Source organism: Apus apus, chromosome 2 (assembly GCF_020740795.1).
Source record: "Apus apus isolate bApuApu2 chromosome 2, bApuApu2.pri.cur, whole genome shotgun sequence".
Lineage (NCBI taxonomy): Eukaryota > Metazoa > Chordata > Aves > Apodiformes > Apodidae > Apus > Apus apus.
This window is the reverse complement of record NC_067283.1, coordinates 92,750,023-92,771,455: the sequence shown is the minus strand read 5'-3', so window position 1 is coordinate 92,771,455 and position 21,433 is coordinate 92,750,023. Positions and strand designations below refer to the sequence as shown.

At 38.7% G+C, this 21,433-nt stretch overlaps 1 protein-coding gene across 1 annotated transcript in view; it reads right to left on the bottom strand.

Moving 5' to 3' along the window:
* The window catches only part of GABBR2 (gamma-aminobutyric acid type B receptor subunit 2), a 476,938-nt gene that overhangs the window by 231,521 nt on the left and 223,984 nt on the right, over positions 1-21,433 (bottom strand). Inside the window, exons 5-7 of the mRNA XM_051609256.1 lie at positions 20,528-20,593; positions 13,532-13,723; positions 11,231-11,467 (exon numbers count right to left, since the gene is read on the bottom strand). Coding sequence (XP_051465216.1) covers positions 11,231-11,467; positions 13,532-13,723; positions 20,528-20,593 — 495 coding nt within the window. The remainder of the gene's footprint in view (positions 1-11,230; positions 11,468-13,531; positions 13,724-20,527; positions 20,594-21,433) is intronic.

Here is a 21,433-nt window from a genome sequence, read left to right as displayed (position 1 = left end):
TCAGTGTTTCTTTGAATCATATGATCTGCATTAGAAGTTGCAGCCTTTTACAGGCATCAGTAGATGTTGCTTTTTAAATTGCTATACTCCACCACATTATTTCAATCGCTCATAGTTATTTGACATCTGAGTCATCTAATTCCACATAGTACACTATCTAGAGGCGTTCTCCAAATGTGCTTGAACAAGGTCTTGTGTCTAATCATTCAGTACTAACTTACACCACTACAACTGATTAGCACTCTTAAAATATATTCATTAATTCTAGAAAGCATTTCAGAAGAATTTTTTTTTTCTAAATTTTCTGTGGGCAAAAAGGATTTTAGAATAACATTTTGAGTTATATCCACAAATATAAATTCCCCCTGCTCACAATGAAGTTAAAAGAGATTGTCCACTGACTGAAACAGGAATAGGATCAAGCCAGTAAAATCGTACTATACTTTGCCTGTACAGTGAAATACTAATAAAATGTGATGTCTAATAAAAGAAGTGAGAATAATAATACTAAAATTTTGCATCTTTATGGCATTTATTGTCCCAGAAGAGTCGCAGTGCAAAGCTAGTAAACAATAACTCCCTTATCTGTCTGAAACCTCAGTGAGAGTTTTAGGTACACAAAGTGGTATTACCAGAGCTGGAATGATCCCAAGGCAGCAGGGCTAACATCTGTTCCCATGGAAAATAAAACAAGAGCTATAATACCCTGCAGCACTCAGGAATTCAGTTTTATAACATTTCTAAAATATCTTTTCTCTAAAATGCCAGTGTTTTTTAACTCTAGAGTCATGATGGAAAGGCATTCACATTTCAAATTTTAAGCTAACTCAGGTACTTCTGCAGTGCTCACTCTTCTAGAGGAAAGGGAGACAAATTAAGGTAGATGTGAGAAAATGTTTGCAGACTGAGGCTGATGCAGGATAACTAATCTTGCTGCTCTGATCACTGTGCATACCGAGATAATATGCTGCAACTGAAGGCTGTACTACGTTTGGTGAATTTCATCCCCAAGGCCCTGGGCAGCTAAGGGTTTAGAACTACCCATGGAAGGTGTCTTCGCCTGTCATTTCAAATTCAGAGGTAGCACACAGGAACAGTAGTATCCCTAAATATGTCATCCATATTTTTTAATTCTCTTAAGAACACTAAATGCAGCAGTATCTATACTGCTGAAAAATGCTATCACTCTGGAAGGTTCATAATTTCTATCTTTTTGCCTCTATGTCATTGCATCTCTGCAAAAACTCACCTAGAAGCACAGTTCAGCTGTGCCTGTGCAAGCCTGTACCTGACTGGTTCACACACCACCTGACAGGTAGCCAGTAAAAGACAGTAGCTGGCTCTTTAGGGCCATTATGTTCCATCTAGTAAACACTTACATGCCCCATCTAGTAAACAGATGGCCCACTCATATATGTCTATATCTGGACATATTTCTACGGAATGAATATCACCTGTTAGTGATCTGCTCCTCAACAAGGACAATAAAATCAGTTTCAAGAAACGTACAGTCAAGTGAGATCTTCATTAAACTTCACGCACTATTAAGCAAATCAGAACAAGAGGCACTGGAGACTGGAAACTCAGAGCTGCTCAGTGATGCTGATTATATTAAAGCCTTCCAGGAAATCTTTCCCTTTCCCATTATTTTCTCCTAAATGCACTCTTTTCTGCAATCTTCCTTTCCCAACTTGTTGTTAAAAAGTAGGTGGAGGGTAGGGACATAGCTACAGACTTAATTCCTCTCCCAGGGCCTCCTCATTCAGATCCCAGTCTCTCCTGGGGAAGGAGTAGTCTTTCTTTACAGCAATAATACTTTAAAGGGGCTTGAAATAATTTTAACTTGTGCTATGCAATTGTTAGGCTACTGTACTAATTAACACATTATGTGCTACCAAGAACTGCATCAGGTCCCAAGGCAATTAAAGCACCTGAGACTCCCCGTTCTCCATTACGCATAACTTTCCTCCTGCACCTCCCTTTACAGCAGTGTTCTAGTCCTTCCTTGGGAGGTTACAGCTGCAATTTCACTGAAAGAAATGGCTACATTTCACAAACAGAAAATTAGAAATTCTAAATATTACCAACATCTTGCACCACATTTTCCATTTTGAATTATAATTGCAGGAGAGACTCTGTCAAAACAGCTCTTATAGCTGATATTGTAACTCCTTAACTCTTTTACACAGGCTTATATATGGAGAATAGAGACATGTTGTGCATGTTCTCTTGCTGATATAGGATCATCACTAGAGATCCACAGTGATGTCTCATCTGCCTGTGATCATAAGATACTGTCATGGTTTGAAGCCACGATACAGGCAGATGTAGCTACTCCAGGTTTTCTTCTAATTTCCAGAAATGACATCTCATTGTTACACTTATTCCAAGAGTCACTTCCCTGTAAATGTTTGTAAGATTTTTGTTCTATCACCTTTTTAAAATAGATCTCCTATCTCTTGTCAAAAAGAATTTGGAGAAGTGAGGCACAGGACTTTACCACAATGAAAGAAAGTACATAATACTTTTCCTTCTTTTTCTAATACATGCTGGAGGGTTGGCAAAGAACCACCTTATCTACCTAGTACATCTGTCTAAATAGAACAAAAAAGGCCATCTAACCATCATGAAAAAACAAAACATCTACTTATATGAGATACCAGAACTTGTAGTTCAAATGTTGGTTGTCCAGCATACACAGGTTGCCTCTCTTTCAGTATCTTTTTAAATTTTTTTAAATAACCCTCAATACCAACCTTAGATAAAATCAACTGGCAGAGGAAGAAACTGTTTTGAAAACTCTCTTTACAGTCACTGACACAATCTTCCAGCTTAAATCCTGATTTGAAGCAGGACAGAGATGCCAAATTAGGTACATTTTATTTTTTTTCTTTAGTCTTTCATCATTCACCTTCAATGAATACAGAAAAGAAAAAAAGAACAAGAGAAAACAAAAACAAAAGAGATAAAATAAAATTTTATTGAAAGCAGGCAGCTACAAAACAAAGCACACTTCAGAAAAACTAAGGTGGGAGAACTACTGAAATACGCTTTTTTTCTTCAGAAGCTTGAAGGAGAACTATCCTGTGAAGCACAAACCTGCACCACCACTTAGCCAATGCAATCACCATCACTAGAGCTTTGTTTCTTTATTATTTGTAGGGACTTCCATTCTTTGTACCCAAAACAGCAACAAGCAGCTTCTGGGGCATATTATGTATTATATCTAGATACAGACAAAAGGAATATAGAGCAGAGAAAGATAAAAGATATTAGGCAGATCTCGGAAAATGTTTCACTAGCTTTTCTGTAAATGTATGTTGTTAAATTATTTTCATCAAATATCCATCTATTAGAATGACAGATGTAGTAATAAGTGTTCTACAACTTTAGACTAAAACCTTTTTTATTCGCCACCTACTATATCCATTAAATCATCAGCTGCTGATTAGCTGGAGGGCTAATCTTGAAATGTCACAGCTAATTTCAGTTCTCACTTTCAAAAGTTAGGATTTCCTTCTGTATGCAATTTTACATTGTTGGCAGATGAAAACATTTGCACTGGATTTTCCTAATGAGCAAACATTATTTATGACCCTATGCAAACTTGCTGATGGCTCATTTTAGCATCTCTGTTTTGAGGAGACTCCTAAATGAATCTGCCTTATAAGAGCAAATTATTTCACTAACCCACTGTGGTGCTCATCTCTGTTGGATAATGCACTGAAAGTCAGGAGGGAGCAGGGAACGAAGAGATTTATCATGTTTGTCTCCACTGCGGAAAGGTCAGACTGGAGGTTCAAGAATATCAAAAAGACGTGTAGGACGTCTTGCACACAGCTAGACCCCAAGTAGTTTAGTTTTTTTGCGCTACACAAGAAACACTTGAAAAGGAAGCAAGCTCGAAAAAATCAACAGGAAGCAACAAGGCATTAAGTTCAGACTTGTTCATGCTCATAACCCATGGGGTGAGGTGTGGAAAAAACTGAGATCTGACAAAAGACATGTGAGGTTGTGAGCATATGCATGTACATGCATACATACATTATATATGTAGTTCCCTGACTATATGAGTTTTGCTATCTAATTGAACTCCCCCAAATCACCCATATATGGCTAATGGCCAAATGCAAAATTTTCAAATGCTCAAAATTAAGACCAAGTCAAATTCGATGCAACAATCAAAAGCATCTCTCAGGAACTGGTATCTTAATAGTGTTAAGTATTCCACTGCACACTAAACCTCCACCTAGCCTCCCTTTATAAAAGTAAATGTCCTTTTTAAACACTATTCTAGATTAAAAAGAAGTAACTTCATTAAAATTTCTGCCCTCCTCCCAATACTTGTACTATCTGCCCTACCTCAGCCAGGCCAAGGAAAAACTGACTCCAGCTATAAATAGCTCTTGAGGCTTAATTCAGAACTGTTTTTGCAAAATTAACCATATTGATCAATGCCACTACAGAAATGTGTGTTAGAACCCCATATTACGCATGAATTCACTCTGCAGAAGTCTATAGTAGTTCCATCTGACTCTCTGCCAAAGACTGGCGTATTTCTTAATGTAACAGTCTTCAGGTATGCTACTTTTCCAGGATGACATGAAATAAATACTTTCTCCCTGTTCTGATGCTAACACCTCCTGTATTTCTGAAATCCTGTACAGCATAGTAGCTACTGAAGCCTAGAAAGTGGAGGCAAGCTGCTGAAATCAATCTTCAGAAATAAACAGCATCAAAATACAAAACGAACTTCATATCAATAAATATTTTTCCAGTTATGAAACATGACTGGATCCATTCAAACACTGGATGCCAGGGACAGTCTGAAAGAAATTTATGGCTTTGGTTTCATTTCTGAAGCACCTACTGTGATGGAATTTTATCCTACTGTGCTAGAGTCTCTGGCTGACATAAAAGGAATGACAACACTGCATTTAATTTTATCTCTCCTCCACTGTAATTCTTTTTCCATTACACACAAATAATAGAAGGCCATAAGGATGAGAAATAAATTAACAATTCTGAAGCCTGATTTATAATCACAGATAATAGCAATAAACCCAAGCAGCAGAATACCCTACTGCAACAGTTACAGGACTTCAGGCATAAACCAGGGAGAACGGTAAAGTTCATGACATCACATCAGGTTATCGGAAAGAACATGTACTATTTGAGAAAAGGGATATATAAGAAGGACATTCAGGTGCTCGATCGTGTCCAGAGAACAGCAACCAAGCTGGTGAACAGTCTAGAGAAAAAAGTCGTATGAGCAGTGGGTGAGGGGACTAGGGTTGTTTAGTCTGAAGAAAAGGAGACTGCAGGGAGACCTCACTGTCCTCTACAACTACCTGAAAGGAGGGTGTAGTGAGGTGGGTGTTGGCTTCTTCTCCCAAGTAAATGACAATAGGACCAGAGGAAATGGCCTGAAGTTGCTGGAGGGGAGGAGAAGATTGGATATCAGGAATAATTTCTATACTGCAAGAGTGGTCAGGCACTGGAGCAGCCTGCCCAGGGAGCTGGTTGAGTCACCATCCCTGGAGGTGTTCAAAACAGGCACAGATGTGGCACTTCAGGGCATGTTCTAGGGACCAAGGTTATGGGCTGTTTTGCTTTTTTTGTGTTTGTTTGTTTGTTTTTGGTTTGGTTGTGTTGGGTTGGTTTGTGTTTTTTGGTGATGCGATGGTTGGACTCAGTGATCTAAGAGGTCCTTTCCAACCATGACATTTCTGTGATACTGTGGCACGTAGAAATTAAACAGGCATCTGGCAGTTTATAAGCCATTAGGGTAGTAGGGTTGCATTCCATTTACAAAACTGGCTTGACTGGACTAAGAAAAGTGGAAAAAATTGTTTAGAATCCTTTAAGAGACTTTTTTTGTCGTTGTTGTTTCAATACCTTTCCCATTAAATAGTAAGTAAATGCTTTGATAAGAAAGGAATCGGAAAAATGTAAACCGTGAAAGTCTAGATAGTTTCAAATCAAAATTACTCCTACCCTGAAAGCTGGTTGTTGAGACCATTCTAACCACACATTGCCTTAATTGTTTTGAAAACAGCCAACATCAGGGGATCTGACTGCATAATTAGGACATTCAGATTAACAAAACTGTAGGAACATCCCTGCAGGTCTTTTGCTTGTTCATATTGCATATCTCATCACAAAGTCTTGTCTGTACCTGTAAAACAGTATCCATTTTACATTTGAAAAACATAGTAGCCAGGCTGGATTGGGCTTTGAGCAACCTGGTCCAGTGCGAGCTGTCCCTGCCCATGGCAGGGGGGTTGGAACTAGATGATCTTTAAGGTCCCTTCCAACCCAAACCACCACGATTCTGTGATTCTATACTACTATTTTCTTATAAAACACCAAATACATGTTTCAAAACACAAGAGAAATTATACGGTAATCAACATGACTTTAAGTCAGATAAGCATGAAGGAAAAATAACAGAAGAAACCATTTTGCTAAGAGGAAAAAGAAATAATCCAGAAAAAGAGCAGAACCTTCAGGGATTTCTAAGGAATAACTATAATTTTCTTTCAAATAGATTTCTGACAGTAAAATTAGAACAAGTGGCAACTATGTACTGAGTTTCTGATGCACAAAAGAGGATTAGCGCTTTCAAGTCTCTGGTTAACAGCCTAAACTGTTTACGGTTTTCTCCTAGAAAAAACAAAAAATATCAAAAAAAAGAACAGAAAACTGCAAGAATGACATTCTGTGCAATTCAGAACTAGCACACTTTAGTCCCAGAAAGTCTTTTCAAAATTGTTTTAAAAATTCCACAGAACCCACCACTCAACAGTGCTTTTATTTTTTGTCTTCCTATAAATAATGTCAAAGAAAATGAAAATTAAAGAGATTTATTATTTATGACAGAATAATGTTCTTCATACCATATAATCAGAAAGCATGAAGAAAGATGTCTCTTCTTGCTAGATTTTGAATTTTTAGATCCGTGTCTACAGCTTCTTGTCTACCTTTTTCTCTTACCCAATAATTAACAACTATTATCATCAGATAAGTTTCTGAAGATTGATGAGATTTAGTCTTTCCTTTTATTTTTTTTCCAGAAACTCATTTTGTATTCTGCATAGATACTCTAGAATAATGTCCTTTTCCTGTTTAGAGTAAGTTTTTTAAATATTAATTTTAATAGTTTTATATTAAAATACCTTTTCTGAAAAAAAAATGTTAAAACGAGAATTGGCATTCCAATACTGAAAACTTACTCTCCAGTGACAGTTTTAATTAAGTCACAAATTACAGCAATTTACTAGACTGATGAAAAAAAAAATGTTTATAAATATTTCTGGTAGGAAACAACCTGTTCCTTCAACTTTCTTAGTATCTGCTATACATTTCTTCTTCACACTGTATGGAAAAATTTGAGCATTGTTTGATCTGATGATATTCTGAGAAACTATAGCCACTATATATTTTCTTCTCTCCGTATCTTTCTGATTAAAATGTTTCTGTGAATGTATTTGTGCCAGTTCGGTTTGGTGGGTTTTTTGGTAGTGGGGGAAGTGCCCCAAGGGTGGCTCCAGTAAGAAGCTGAGAAGCTCCCTCTGCTCCAAACCCAGCCAAGGAGCCATTAGAGGGACAATAGATGTGCCTCTGCTATTAACATACGAAAGAACCGATGTAACACCTGAGAGAGAAAGAAGAGCTGTGCTGGCGAGGTGAAAGACAGTGCTGTGGTGAAGATCCTGGTGTTTAGTGAGGAAGAAGGGGAAGAAGGGGCCCAAGCAGAAGTTTCCCTGCAGCCCATGGCGAGATGGCAGCTGTCCCCCTGCACTCATGGAGGAACGAGGTGGAACATTCCCTGAAGGCACCAGGAGGGGTGAATTTGGCCACGGGACTTGGATTTTGTGGTCAGAGGATTTGCTGCCAGTGGACTGTGGTTATGCAGCTTTGGAAGACCCCAGCACCAGGGGAGGTGGCTGTTCCCGAAGCAGCCCCTGACTCTGTGGGAAGCCCAGGCTGGAGCAGCTCCGGACCTCATGGGAAGGACTCATGAAGGAGAGGTTGGTGGAGGACTCTGTCCCATGGGAGGGACCCCGTGGGGAAGCAGGGAAGAAGGACTGTAAGGAATCTTTCTTCCTGAGGAGGAAGGAGCAGCAGGAACCAGCAGCCTGTGAACTGACTCTAAACCCCATCCCCTGTCCCCCTGTGCCGCTGGGGGGAAGGAGGGAGAGAAACTGGGAACAAAGGGATTTGGGCCCGGGAAGAAGGAAGGGGTGGGGTAACATATGCAAGCCCTGCTCTGTGTGCTGTCTGTGTCCTGTGTCTGTTCGATTAGTGTGAAATCAAATTAGTATTTTTTTCCCCAAGTTGAGTCTGTTTTGCCCATGACCTTAATCAGTGAAGAACCCTCCTTGTCCTTTGTCTGAACCCAGGAGCTTTGTCCTCCTCATCCCAGAGTGTGTGTGGAGGGAGTTGAGTGAGCGGCCACGTGGCTGTTTCTTTGTTGTCGCGTTAGGCCCAAACCACAACAGTATTATAGGAATAAGAAATATGATGACTGGAGATACCAGATTTGGGCTGTACATTGTCATGATGTAGACCTATCTGAAAGAGAAACATTTTACAAAGCACCAGAGACAGCCTGGAGAGGTGGGCCAATGCCAACCTCATGAGGTTAAACAAGGCCAAGTGCAGGGTCCTGCACCTGGGTGAGTGCAACCCCAGGCACAAATACAGGTTGGGGGGGAGAACGGATAGAGAGCAGCCCTGAGGAGAAGGTGGTAGTAGATCAGAAGCTTAACATGAGCCATCAGTGTGCACTTGCAGCCCAGAGGACCAGCCACATCCAGGGCTGCATCAAAAGAAGTGTGGCCAGCAGGGCCAGGGAGGGGATTCTGCCCCTCTGCTCTGCTCTGGTGAGACCCCACCTGCAGTGCTGTGTGCAGCTCTGGGGCCCTCAGCACAGGAAAGACATGGAGCTGTTGGAGAGGGTCCAGAGAAGGGTCACGGAGATGATCAAAGAGCTGGAGCACCTCTGCTATGAAGACAGGCTGAGGGAGTTGGGGCTGTTCAGCCTGGAGAAGAGAAGGCTCCAGGGAGACCTTACAGCAGCCTTCCAGTGCCTGAAGGGGCTACAGGAAAGCTGGGGAGGGGCTTTTCACCAGAGAGGGTAGTGAAAGGACAAAGGGTTTTAAACTGAAAGAGGATAGAATTAGGTTAGATATTAGGAAGAAATTCTTCACCATGAGGGTAGTAAGGCCCTGGAATCAGTTGCACAGGGAAGTTGTGGATGCCTCCTCCCTGCAGGTGTTCAGGACCAGGTTGGATGAGGCTTGTGCAGCCTGGTGTAGTGGGAGGTGTCCCTGCTTATAGCATGGAGATTGGATCCTGATGATCTTTAAAGTTCCTTCCAACCTTAACCATTTAATTCTAATTTCTTTAAAAACCATTATATCTGAGGGAATAAAGTAAGTAAACATGGCTGAATAAGGTTGGTGAAGCTTTGATTCACTCCCTCCCTAAAGGGACATAGCTCATATGTGAGTTTCTTCTGGTGTCTCTAGAACTAATAAAAAAGAGCCTTCTTCAACCTAGAGATCTTGGATTTTTTTTGGTGGGATGGAGCAGTGCAGGGCCATTAAGCAGTGCTAATGAAATCCATTAATTTTACCATAATTGGCTGTGAAGAGTAACCAGCAGGCAAAAGGGCTAAGACAGGGAATTTTTTTTTTTTTTTTTTTTAAAAAAAAGACCTGCATAGCAATATACAATTTCATCCACATTGCGAGATACTGTACTTGGAATCACTCAGGACAAAGATGTCTGAGCCCGGTTTATAGCTGCTATTAATAGTAAATTTTATCAAATATCCAGTCCTGCTATGGATGTATTTGGGATACCTCATAACTGCACAATTCTCTCCCTGAAGCCATCAGTCAAATTCAGTGTAAAAAGAAAGCAAACTTCATATTGTACAGGCAAATAGATTCTAAAACTCTCTTGACATATGATTGTTTTTTACTTACAAATTCTAAATCAGTTTCAATTGCAATGTGATACCAAACATGGGCTTCTTCAGCAATTAACAAGGATGCCAAAAAGTTGAGCTTGAACTTGTTGATGTCTATACACAGGCATTTCCTTCTCGAACCAATTTGTGACATGTATGACAACCTCAGTTCCGCTACTTCAACATGTATTTGAGGTTAACTGATACCCAAGACAATTTAAAGTGATTGCAGACAGACTCTGACAAGCAATGGTACAAATGTTGTCAACCTTCTGCATGCTCTTGCTGCAAGGAGGTGCCTGAAAGCGTTCCTTCTGTGCACCACTAAAATACACATTTCTTTAAACCCTGATTTCCTTACCTAGCCATGTTGCAGCCCAACTACACTGCTTAATGAAGCATGTTCCAGTAACTTCCTTGTTTTCTACTACTGGAAACTGAAGAACAGAGGAGTGGAGTCTGCTCATATCTCTTGGTGAAGGAATATGGCTCTGCATGCTCCTGAACACACATGCACCATTAACTTCTGACTGATATTGCCTCAAATGCAATTAAGCACTTAAGAAGTTTTAGGTCCATATTCCTATTGCCCATCTTACTCTTCTAGAAACTAGAAGCAATGTCACTGAAACAAAAATATTACTATGAATTTTCAACTGAAACCAGAATGAGATTATTACTACATGTGACCAGTTCTTAAGTCATAGTCAACATGCTTCAAACTTGATTGAAACAAAACAAAACAAATTATAAATACACTTGAATGGCAACTGAATAACGTTATAAGAATATTTAGGATTTAAAGCACTGGAATTGGAGACACTGGTGTACTATAACCTATTATAAAAAATAAATTATGGAGGGCAATGGGAAGTATTTTCAGATGCCATTCAAGCTACTCCTCAACTGCTAAAACAGTGACTTAAAAGGTTACTGCAGCTTGCAACACTTGTGGTTCCCCTGAGACCACTCTCAGTTGTTAATACAGATGACATCCATGCTTAAAAATGTGATAACTGAGGCATTGTACAGTGTCATCACTTGGCATCAGAAGATGGGTAATGAGCAAGAGACTCAAGGCAATAACATTAATTTTTAAAATTAAGTAAAACTGTGGAAGCTCTCAAGATATAAGAAACACAAAACTGTGTTTCTTTTTTAAGAGAATTTAAAAATTAATGCTTGCTTCAGCTACTGACACAAAATCACAAACCTCCTCCTCTCCACAAGTATCTGTTTAGCACTTACCGTTACTCCAAAGAAGTTGGTTTCATTCATGGCATCCAGAAAAATTTTGCCAAGTTTGTGATTTGTATAGTTAAAATCTTCAATTTTTTGGTGCTTGTTGGTAGCATTCAGATATTTCATTGCCTGCTGCAAGGTCTTGGCAATCACCCATATTCCATCATAAGCATAACCATGAAATTTGCTGGACTGCCCATCACCACGCTTAGCATTGTATTCATTTTCATACTGCTGTGGAGTCTGCAGAGAAGAAAAAAAATCAGGTTTATTTCCATATTTAACGTTTTACATATTTGCATCCAAAACTACACCTTGAACTGCACCCTTCAATTTAGAGACATGCGTGACTAATACAGAAAGGCCATCAAAACAAAAATCAAGAAAGTAATTAAAATTACAAAAACGTGCTGAAACATGTGCTGCCTGACTTACAAGACTGATAGTGACTTAGAAGCCAGAGAGACTGAAAAACAGTTATTCGGGTTCTCTTTATGAAGGAAAACTTACTATTGTACAAAAGACTTCAGTCCAACCAAAGGTACCAGCACACTGGTGAGCCATAACAATAGAACAGAGAACAAATCTGCATCCCTGCAAATTAGTGGTCTGATTACACTTCATAGGCTAATGCAAATCTAATAATCTTTAGTTGATCAACAATTTGCTTAATATGAAATTATCTGAGTGGCAATTTGTCTACGTTTTACAAGTTTACTATGCTCTTTATGGTGTGCCATCTTATGATGAGTTGCCTTTATGTCAAGCTGCCTTTTGTGCTCACTCAGCAAGGCATGAAAGACAGATGAAAAAAAAGACGAAAAGCAGCAAAATCAGGCATGTTTATTCATTGACCAGAGTCCACATGAATTTGTTCTATGATTAAATGGGCCTATGCCAACCTCACAAAGGTCAGTAAGGCCAAGTGCAAGGTCTTACACCTCAGATGGGCCAATCTCAAGCACAGTTATGGGTTGGGTGGGGAATGGATTCAGAACGGCTCTGAGGAAAAGGACTTGGGGGGGATGGTTGGTGGGAACTTCAACATGAACCAGCAGCGTGCGCTTGCAGCCCAGAAAGCCAACCGTGACTGGGCTCTGTGAAAAGAAGCGTGGCCAGCAGGTCAAGGGAAGTGATTCTCCCCCTCTATTCTGCTCTCATGAGACCCTACCTGGAGTACTGTGTCTGGTTCTGGAGACCCCAACACAAGAAGGACAGGGGGCTGTTAGAGTAAGTCCAGAGGGGGACCACAAAGATGATAAGAGGGCTGAAGCACCTCTCCTGTGAAGACAGGCTGAGGGAGTTGGGGTTGTTCAGTCTGGAGAAGAGAAGGCTCTGGGGAGAACTTGCAGCAACCTGGCAGTACCTGAAGGGGTCTACAGGAGAGCTGGAGAGGGACTTTTAACAAGGGCACATAGTGATAGGATGAGGGGTAATGGTTTCAAGCGGAAAGAGGGCGGATTTAGGTTAGACATTAGGAAGAAGTTCTTTAGTGTGAGGGGGGTGACAAATTGGAACAGGTTGCTGAGGGAAGTTAGTTGTGGATGCCTCCTTCCTGGAAGTGTTGAAGGCCAGGTTGGACACGGCTTTCAGCAACCTGGTCAAGTGGTAGGTGTCCCTGCCCATGCAGGGGGGTTGGATCTAGACGATCTTTAGGGTCCCTTCCAAACCAATCCAAACCATTCTAAAACGTTATATACTTTTTGGAAATACCACATATTTACATATTCAAAAGAAGACCCACACCCCATACTCCCCTAGTTCTGAGAGGCATACATCACCAATGAAATTAGCCAACTGCAGGATTAGGTTTAAATATAAAAGTTCTCTGATTCTGTGCTGAATTATTTAACTTGACAAGATGCAGCATGTGGTATTGCACACTATAATTACAGATTTACTGTACATTTAACTGTAATATTCTTAAGGAAGTAACAGGATAGATTTGTGGCAAGGGACTTCTCTGCTTCCTTACCCTGTAGAGAACTGGAATTGATTTCTAAATATTGTAAAATTGCAAACCAGTAGAAAGATGAGACTAACCATGAATCACCACCCCTGGAGGTATTTAAAAGACATGTAGGTGTGGTGCTTAGGGACATGGTTTGGGGGGGGGGGGGTACTTGGCAATGCTAGTTAACAGCTGGGACTTGCTGGTCTTAAAGATGAATCTGTGAGTTTGTGATGACTGCCAACTCTCTTGTTAGAAGAATCCATCTCTGTCCTCGGTACTTTGCTGTGTCAAGACACTGGTGAGACAATTGATATATTGATTTCAATAAAATAGTTGGAGGAAAAAATACCAACCCTTCCTGATATGGTCTTTTTACTTTTTGAGCTGAGAGGCTCAAAGTCCACTCCGATATAACCTTCCATGGCTGCAAGAAGATTTTTGCTGAGACATTGTGAGGAATTAATCCAGGATTCCCACCAAAGGTTTTCATACCACCCTGGAATAATCCACTGATATTTGCTTCCATACATTTCTTCATAATAAGCCTACAAAGAAAGAAAAATATTAAAGCTAATAAACATTGTAGTAGACATATTGAACATAATTGTTTTATACTCATGTATTTTCCATTATTAATGAAATTATGGCATAATTGAAAGATACATAAGTATTTTGAATGGTTTAGAATAATTGCTTGCTAATAATGAAGACTCCTTTCTTGAAGATTCCCATCTTTGAAATTCAGATCACATGAAAAAAAATTTCCTGAAACCTATTTTGCTTTCAATAGGCCCTTTATTAAAAAGAAAAAATAACAGGAAAATAAAATACTGGATTGTAAAACTAGGGGCAATAAAGAGGACCAGTGGTAGAAGGCAAAGCATTTGCACAGAAAATTATTTAAAATCTGACTCTTACATGAGTGGAAGGACCACTATGCTACCATGTTTAAAGTAATTTATTATCATCCTGATATCATCTGAGAGACCACATAAAACAGAATAAAACTTAACAAGAAAACTTAGATCCTAGGCACCATCCAATTACAATGTTGCAAATATAAATGACAGGCCTCTGCTAAAATGGAGACCGCAGGGGCATTAAGTAAGTGGTTTCTTCTGAGGAAAAGGAATCAACAGCAAATTGATAAAGCAAGCAAATCTCAGTGATTTATCTTTTTTTCCAGCAAGAAATTTCTTAAGGTGAAATTCTATATTGTTCGAATACTGATTACAGCCCACTGTATTCCAAGATACTGAGATGATGATTATCTCCTTTCAATACAGAGCAGACACATATAAGAGGAAATGGAAATACTTCATTAATCAGGCACATATGCTGTTGTGCCTAAAAGCTGATCTATTCTCAATGGGTATTCTATTCCATTGTGGAGAGTGTTCTAGGATGAAATTAGCAAATTTTATCTCAGATGTCTCCCTCACTGGCTTGAAACTAGATATTTTTCTTTTGACATTTCAATCAGACTCCATTTCAAAACAGCAGGTTTCATGCTTCTTCGGCTCCTAACATAAGCAATACTGGAGACACAAGGCATACTTGGAAGATAAAAATTCCATGTTTTGGAAATACATGGTGCAACTTTAGAGCTCTTAACTGAAAAATTGCTACATCTTCAGAGAAAATGTTAAAGAAGGAGGAAATTATGAGAATGCAAAGACATATTAGTCATTAAGAAAATAACAATTCTGAAAAATATCCCAAAATATCCCAAAGATCATACATTTATCAGATAAATAAAAATGAATAGCAAAACATATGAAATAGGACAGCCTCCTAAACATGTTAATACCCACATTCAAATTGGAATTTAAATCTGTGAAGGCCATTGTAATTGTGCCAACTCAGTTCATAAATGTATTGTGCAAAAAGCAGATTTGTATGGCCCCTGGTTGCAGAAGCTTTTGTTCAGCCAAAATAAAATTTCATGCATTTGTCTACAACACTCCTTGAAAGGGCTCCTGTCTGAAACCCAGTCTCTTGCATCTCATATCTTACTTAGACAAGTAATTTATGTGGATTGTGGAATTCCTCTTGCTTATTAGTTCTACCCTTCCAGAAACACATCTGCTTTTGCTCGTCTGCCCATCTCCTCTCCTACAGCTATGGCAACACCACATCCCAAATTCACCTGTGAGGAAAACAGCAATCCCATCCTGTGATATTTTCTGATGTCTAAAAGGGTTTCCATTACACAAGTAGGGCATCCAATACCTTTCAGTAATATAGTGGCTGTTATTTGCCAGTTTTTTAAATTGCTGAGAACACAGATTGACACAGAATACTGCATTTAGGGAAGGACAATCTTCTCTAGCTTCTCCCCGCTCTATACTGATTGAAATATCAATCTGTGTGTTGCAAGAAAGTATTGGCTGTGGAATATTCTGAAATTTGGGCTGTTGGAAATTTTCTGTTTGCACAACCACTTGAGCCTGTTTCCTGCATAATCTGTAAATGTCCTGAGATACGGGCTGAAAATTTAAACTTTTAAAACAGCCAGAAATTCCATCCTGGAAACAAGGGATCATTCCCAACAAGGCTGCACAGAAAATTTCACAATCCTACAAGAATTTGGTTTAAAAAAAACCCAACAAACACTTTAAGAGTTGTCAGCTCTTCACTTGAGTTCTGGTGGAATGGTAGGTCTTGAAGGATAGTCTGGGGAAAGCAAATGAATGAACAAAATTGGCTCTTCCAAAGCTTAGCACCAAGACCATGCAGTCATTCTTTCTAGTGACAGCACACTTGTTAGTGTTCAGTATTTAGGTTCCAGACTTCTTTAAAAATCACTTTTTGTGCCACCATTTCCTCCCTGTCAATTCTACTAAATGGATATTATTCTTGTGCTTAAAAGGTACAGTTCCTTGAAATTTGCCAGACTTTCTTGAACAATTTGAATGCACACAGACCACTTCTTACAGGTTTTAGTTTCAAACAAGATTTGTTGGCACATAAGAGTAAGGGGAAGGTTTAGAAGAGATTTATAGCATTAGAACAGCATAAAGCAGTCATATGTGTTTCCTAATATTTCACAAAGGGCTGCAAAGACCAGAGTTGCTGTCAAGCAGCCAGGAAAATGTCCTGAACATTTTCCGTCCTTGTAAGACTGAATTTCTAATTTTTTATTTTTTTTTTTAATTTTTTGTTTGAATCCATAGAGATGCTTCTTTACAACAAAGAAATTTCTGTAAGAGATCTTTCTGTGTGTAGTAAACAATTACTGGTAGTTTGTTTAAATAGACCTGCAAAAACTTACCCCCACTGAATTTCCATCAAGCTTCCATTACGTCAGCATGGACACATCCAATATCTGACTCCTCAAGAATGCCTATAGACTTCTGAATCTCAATAAACCTCCATCTGTTTCTCATTAAAAATTAACACTGCCTTTAATTCCTAAAGGCAGAGACCTCAGAGACTCAGCAGTAAAGCTCTATTACCTTAAGGAGAACAGAGTCCAGTCCTTTTGTATCATCCATGCTGATTAAGCTTGGCCTTACTTATTATTAAATGTTTACTATAAGAGCCACCTAAAGCTCATGCAGTGACCTATACATAATAGTAATCTTCTTTAACTGTCGTTAGACAGATAATTGGGTCAACTAGGCTTCAGTCTTGATGCGGGCATGGCTATACAGCATTATGTCTATGGCTTAAAGATAGTATGTTAGAAAAATTCCCACAACAATCTTTTAAGAATAAAATTTTCTGCACAACTGAAATTTTTATTGGGAAGATGCAATTTCATGTTAATCCAATTTCAAATGAAAAAAAAAGATTATGACTATACAGCAGAGCTGACCATTTTGATTACCTAAGTGTAAACTTTTGAGCAAAATATACTGATTTCTATTCCATTAAAAATATCACATTCATCCCACTAAGGTGAAAATAACATTAGAAAGCTAAGATTTCCCACAGAATTAAAATTGCTAACTGCTTTTTGACACTAGTGTTAAATGAATAGCTAAGCTTGTTTAAATTATCCTAGAAAACACCTGCTAACATTCCCTTTGGCTTGAATTAATCCTGTCATATTTTAAAAGTTTGCCACTGAATTGACAGTCTTTTAGTCCACTTATCTTTATGTGCTCTGCATCTTTTACATGTGTATGTGGTTGGAGGTGGGGGGAAAGGGTGGAGGGAAGGGAAGAAATAGCCAGGCAAAATGAAAATGAGCATATCATCTCCAATGGATGTCCTGAGGAAACCTCACGGCATATGATTGTTGTATCCAGACAGAAAACTGAGGCAGGCTTCAAAGATTTTCCCACCTACATAAATCATTAGCAAATTATATTCAAGTTATAACCACAATCAGAAAAAAATAAACATCTTGCGCTAGTACAATAGCATCTTCCTTTAACAAATCCCAAAGCCTTTCTCTGACTGACATCAGCCATCTTGTAAAATATAGCAGGAAATCACAAGTGAAATCTGTCTGAAGATACACTCAGGAAGGGGGTTTAAAAATTGGACATATCTAAATAATGTGCTGGCAGATGTGTAGCTGTAGGAGTATATGAGTCAACAATATATTTTATGACTAATAACAAGATTACTGATTATTGTAGATCATTAATACAGAAATGACCTACTTTGAACTGCCCTCTCCTACATTCAGTCTCCTGCTGAAACTCATATATTTATACGAGCCTAAATACACAATCTCTCAGATTTCTCCAGGCTCCAGAAAATTCCACCTTATTATTTTTTGACACTAATGTCCTTTAGAAGCAGTCATCACCCTTTCAACTGCTCTGAGTTACGCACGCTTCCCATGTCTGTACCAAAGCCTTGCTGCAGAGAGCTGCAGTGCAAGTTGGTGTGAAAGAGACAGCCCCCACCTGAAGTACTTCAGACAAGAGAAGTGCAGGTAAGAGGACACCCTGCTCCTCTGAGGACTTCTAGGATTTCTTGTAGCAGGGTGCTCCATTTCTCAATATGCCTGCCTCAGTCCCTTTTTTTTTTTTTTAATTCAACTGCTTTTTGTCTCTCGGTTTTGCAGGCACAGGCCTGAAATGAAAGGTTCCAAAGAGAAGAGAAAAGGCCTAGCAAACTCTGAGCTGGTAACAACCCTGAAAGGTATGAACAGAGGGCCAAGCAGATGTGCGTAACACCAGCTGCGCTCTGGTGTTGAAGAACACGAAGCTCAGCCCAGCCACAGCGAGGCCTGAAACGGAGATACAGTAATAACAAACAGAGAAACAACAAAGTTTGCTGGGAGAGAACAAGGCCTTCATGGTTTTTCCTACTGTTTTCCTTTTATTCTCCAATGAGAGATGTTGGAGGTATGGCTAATGGTTTAATGACAGCAGTCAATTCACTTTATTCTGTAAAAGCCTGGTCCCATTTTTTATTAAAAAAAAGATCTCCATACATTTTCCCCAGGAAGTTGCTGGACCTTCTCTCCTCCAGCAGGGATGCCTGACAGAGAGACTGATTCTCAGGAGCTGCAGTCCGACCAAGGACACCCGGCTGTGGCCTGACATGGGTGAGAAATATTACTCATTTGGTGTCTTTATTAGCAAACTTAACATTAAGTAATCTTCATTATTAAATTTAGGATTGTAAGATCCTTTAAAGATGATGGTTGATATTTTAGGCCTAGTATGGGATTTGATAATTCATAAGTTGCTGGCATTTTAGCAGTTAACCTTTGTTGTTTGATTTAAGTAGTAAATTCACTGCTAATATACCCTTTGCATCCTAACTGCACTTCTGTTCTTGTCTCCCAATTTCCCTACATTTTTACTGTACTCATGCCTCTCATCCAGAATAATTAAAACCCTCAATGTTGTATGGAATAAATTTTGATTGCTGCAAATACTCACTGTCTGTCATCCATCCCATCTGGGACATTTCTTCAGTGGCCTCACATGCACACAGACTTGGGAAAGAATTGCAGAGGAAGGCAACTTGATAGTATGGGCAGTGGCATGAGTGAGGCCAGTGTCTTTTCTAACGTTGGCTTGGAAGACAGTTCTGACTGGGATCCCTCACCTGAGGAAAAGCAGCCCAACCACAACAGATCTGAGGAGGAGCTGGGCTGCGGAAAGACCATTCCTTCTTTCAGGCATGGAAAAAATGGGAGATTATCTCCATCAATCCAATTTAAATGCTGGAACAAAAAGGGCTATGTACAAAGAATTATCAAAGATGAGAAGGATAAAAAGAAAATAATGTTTTCTATTTTTTTCTGGATACGAAGAGATTTTTTTCCTTCTAAAAATACTCTACAATCTCCTTTCCAAATTTTTCCAGCAACTGGGACAGCTGCTGAGTATGAACCAACATGTGCCTGAAAAACCTGCAGCACTCAGATTTTGAACTTCTGCCTTTCCTTTCTCTGCTTGGATAAGTAACTTGATATGTCTCTCTAAGTGAACACTAAAAAACACCCTTTGAGATGTAAATGTTATCATTATTGCTTTTCTATTGTATTTATTGTGTTCTTGGCTCATACAGAAAGAATCTTGTTATTCAGACTAAGAATTCAATATAAACAGAAAATTTAGGCCACTAAAAGCTGCCTGTTTTTTTGTTTGTTTGGGGTGGGTTTTTTTGTTGTTTTTTTTTTGTTTGGTTTGGTTTTTTTGTGGTTTGTTTTTGTTTTCTTTTTTTGTTTTGTTTTGTTTTTTTTGTTTTGTTTTTTTATAGCAGCTACAAATAAAACCCCACATTTTAACCCTGCTACATTTGATGGCAATCAAAATGTGTGAGATAAATAGCGAGGATAGGGAATTTTATCGATGCTGGCCTTACCGCACTTCTTTTACTTTAAAAAATATTTTTTTTACTACCTAATACTTGCTTTCACATAAAACATGTAAAACGTACAGCAGTGTCAGACAAGTGTACAATTAGTAACATTTTGAGTAGCAGAAATTATTAGAGTTGCTCAGTTAGCATGTATTGCTTAAAATTCTTTCAAAGAAAAACATGCAAAACCACATACATGCAGACATCGCCAGCAGAAACCTACAAGATTCAAATCCTACAGTCCTCTATATCTGCTGCTACACATACAAATGTTTCCCTGTATCTGACATGAAGAGAAGTGCTCAAGCTCAATTTGGCATTTAATTCCACGACAGGAAAGCAGTAAGCAGCTAATCATGCAGTCCACACCTAAATTCCACTGAAGTAATGTACAAAGTGTTTTATTGAAAGTAAATCGGAGCTAACCATGTGTAACCTCTCTTGAGGATATAAACCTCGACAGAGATGAACCCTGTGAAGAAATGTTTATGCTCAAATGTCTTTTTTTTTTTTAAATTCAAATGTAATGCATTCTTTATTCTGATACGGAATTAAACAGATCTACTTACACAGCAGAAAACTTTAACAGCCATTTCCTCATCAAACTGGCCAAGGATTATCCGAACGTCATTACCCTGCAGATTGAATGAGATATGTGGCAGTTAAATACAGTCACAGACTTTCCAGAAACCACTTCAGATAGCCATTCAAATTGTGCAGAGAGTTTGCACAGGTTACAGCTGCAGACAGCAAATTTAAGTCCGAACTATTCCGTTTTCTTTAAGTTCGAGTTTGAAATTGTGCAAGAGACAGCAGCTGAGGAGTTTGGAGAAAACTGTTAAGCAACTGCACTAATTAGAATAAAAATGTAATGTTTATCTTGTCAAATATTACTATTTAATAACAATAAACTATCAAATATTCTTTTGATCCTTTGCAAGATTTCTTCTTTTAAAGTTTTGCATATTAAAACCAGCTGAAAAGATAACTTTTCACTGCTTACATGAACTAATGCTGTAAAGAGATAAAATGCCTGGATACTGTGCCCACTTTCTTAATTTTGAAAGGTTTTACTCACACAACATCTTCTGTACAGTCACTGTAAAACATTGTCAGTCCCTCCTCTCCTCCTTCTCACCTCAACACATTAAAAATAATCATCACACATTAAGAATCTATGACTGAAGTCAAAAGAAATAATTTCATTTTCATACTTAGAAACTTACTAAGAAAACATTTCTAAATTTGGGTGCATATGCAGGAAATATTTCTTCAGGAACTGGGCTAGCTTTTTTCTCATGTGAAAACTTGCTGCTAAAATCTATAAAACACAGAACAGATAGCTTTTTATGACAATATTACCTCTTATTTCACACAAAAGCTGGGTTCTCAGCAAAAGCTTAAGCAAATGTGATTTTTCATTTATTTTATAAAACACTTGGTTAGAATTAATAATAGCTCTTTTTCTCTCCAAG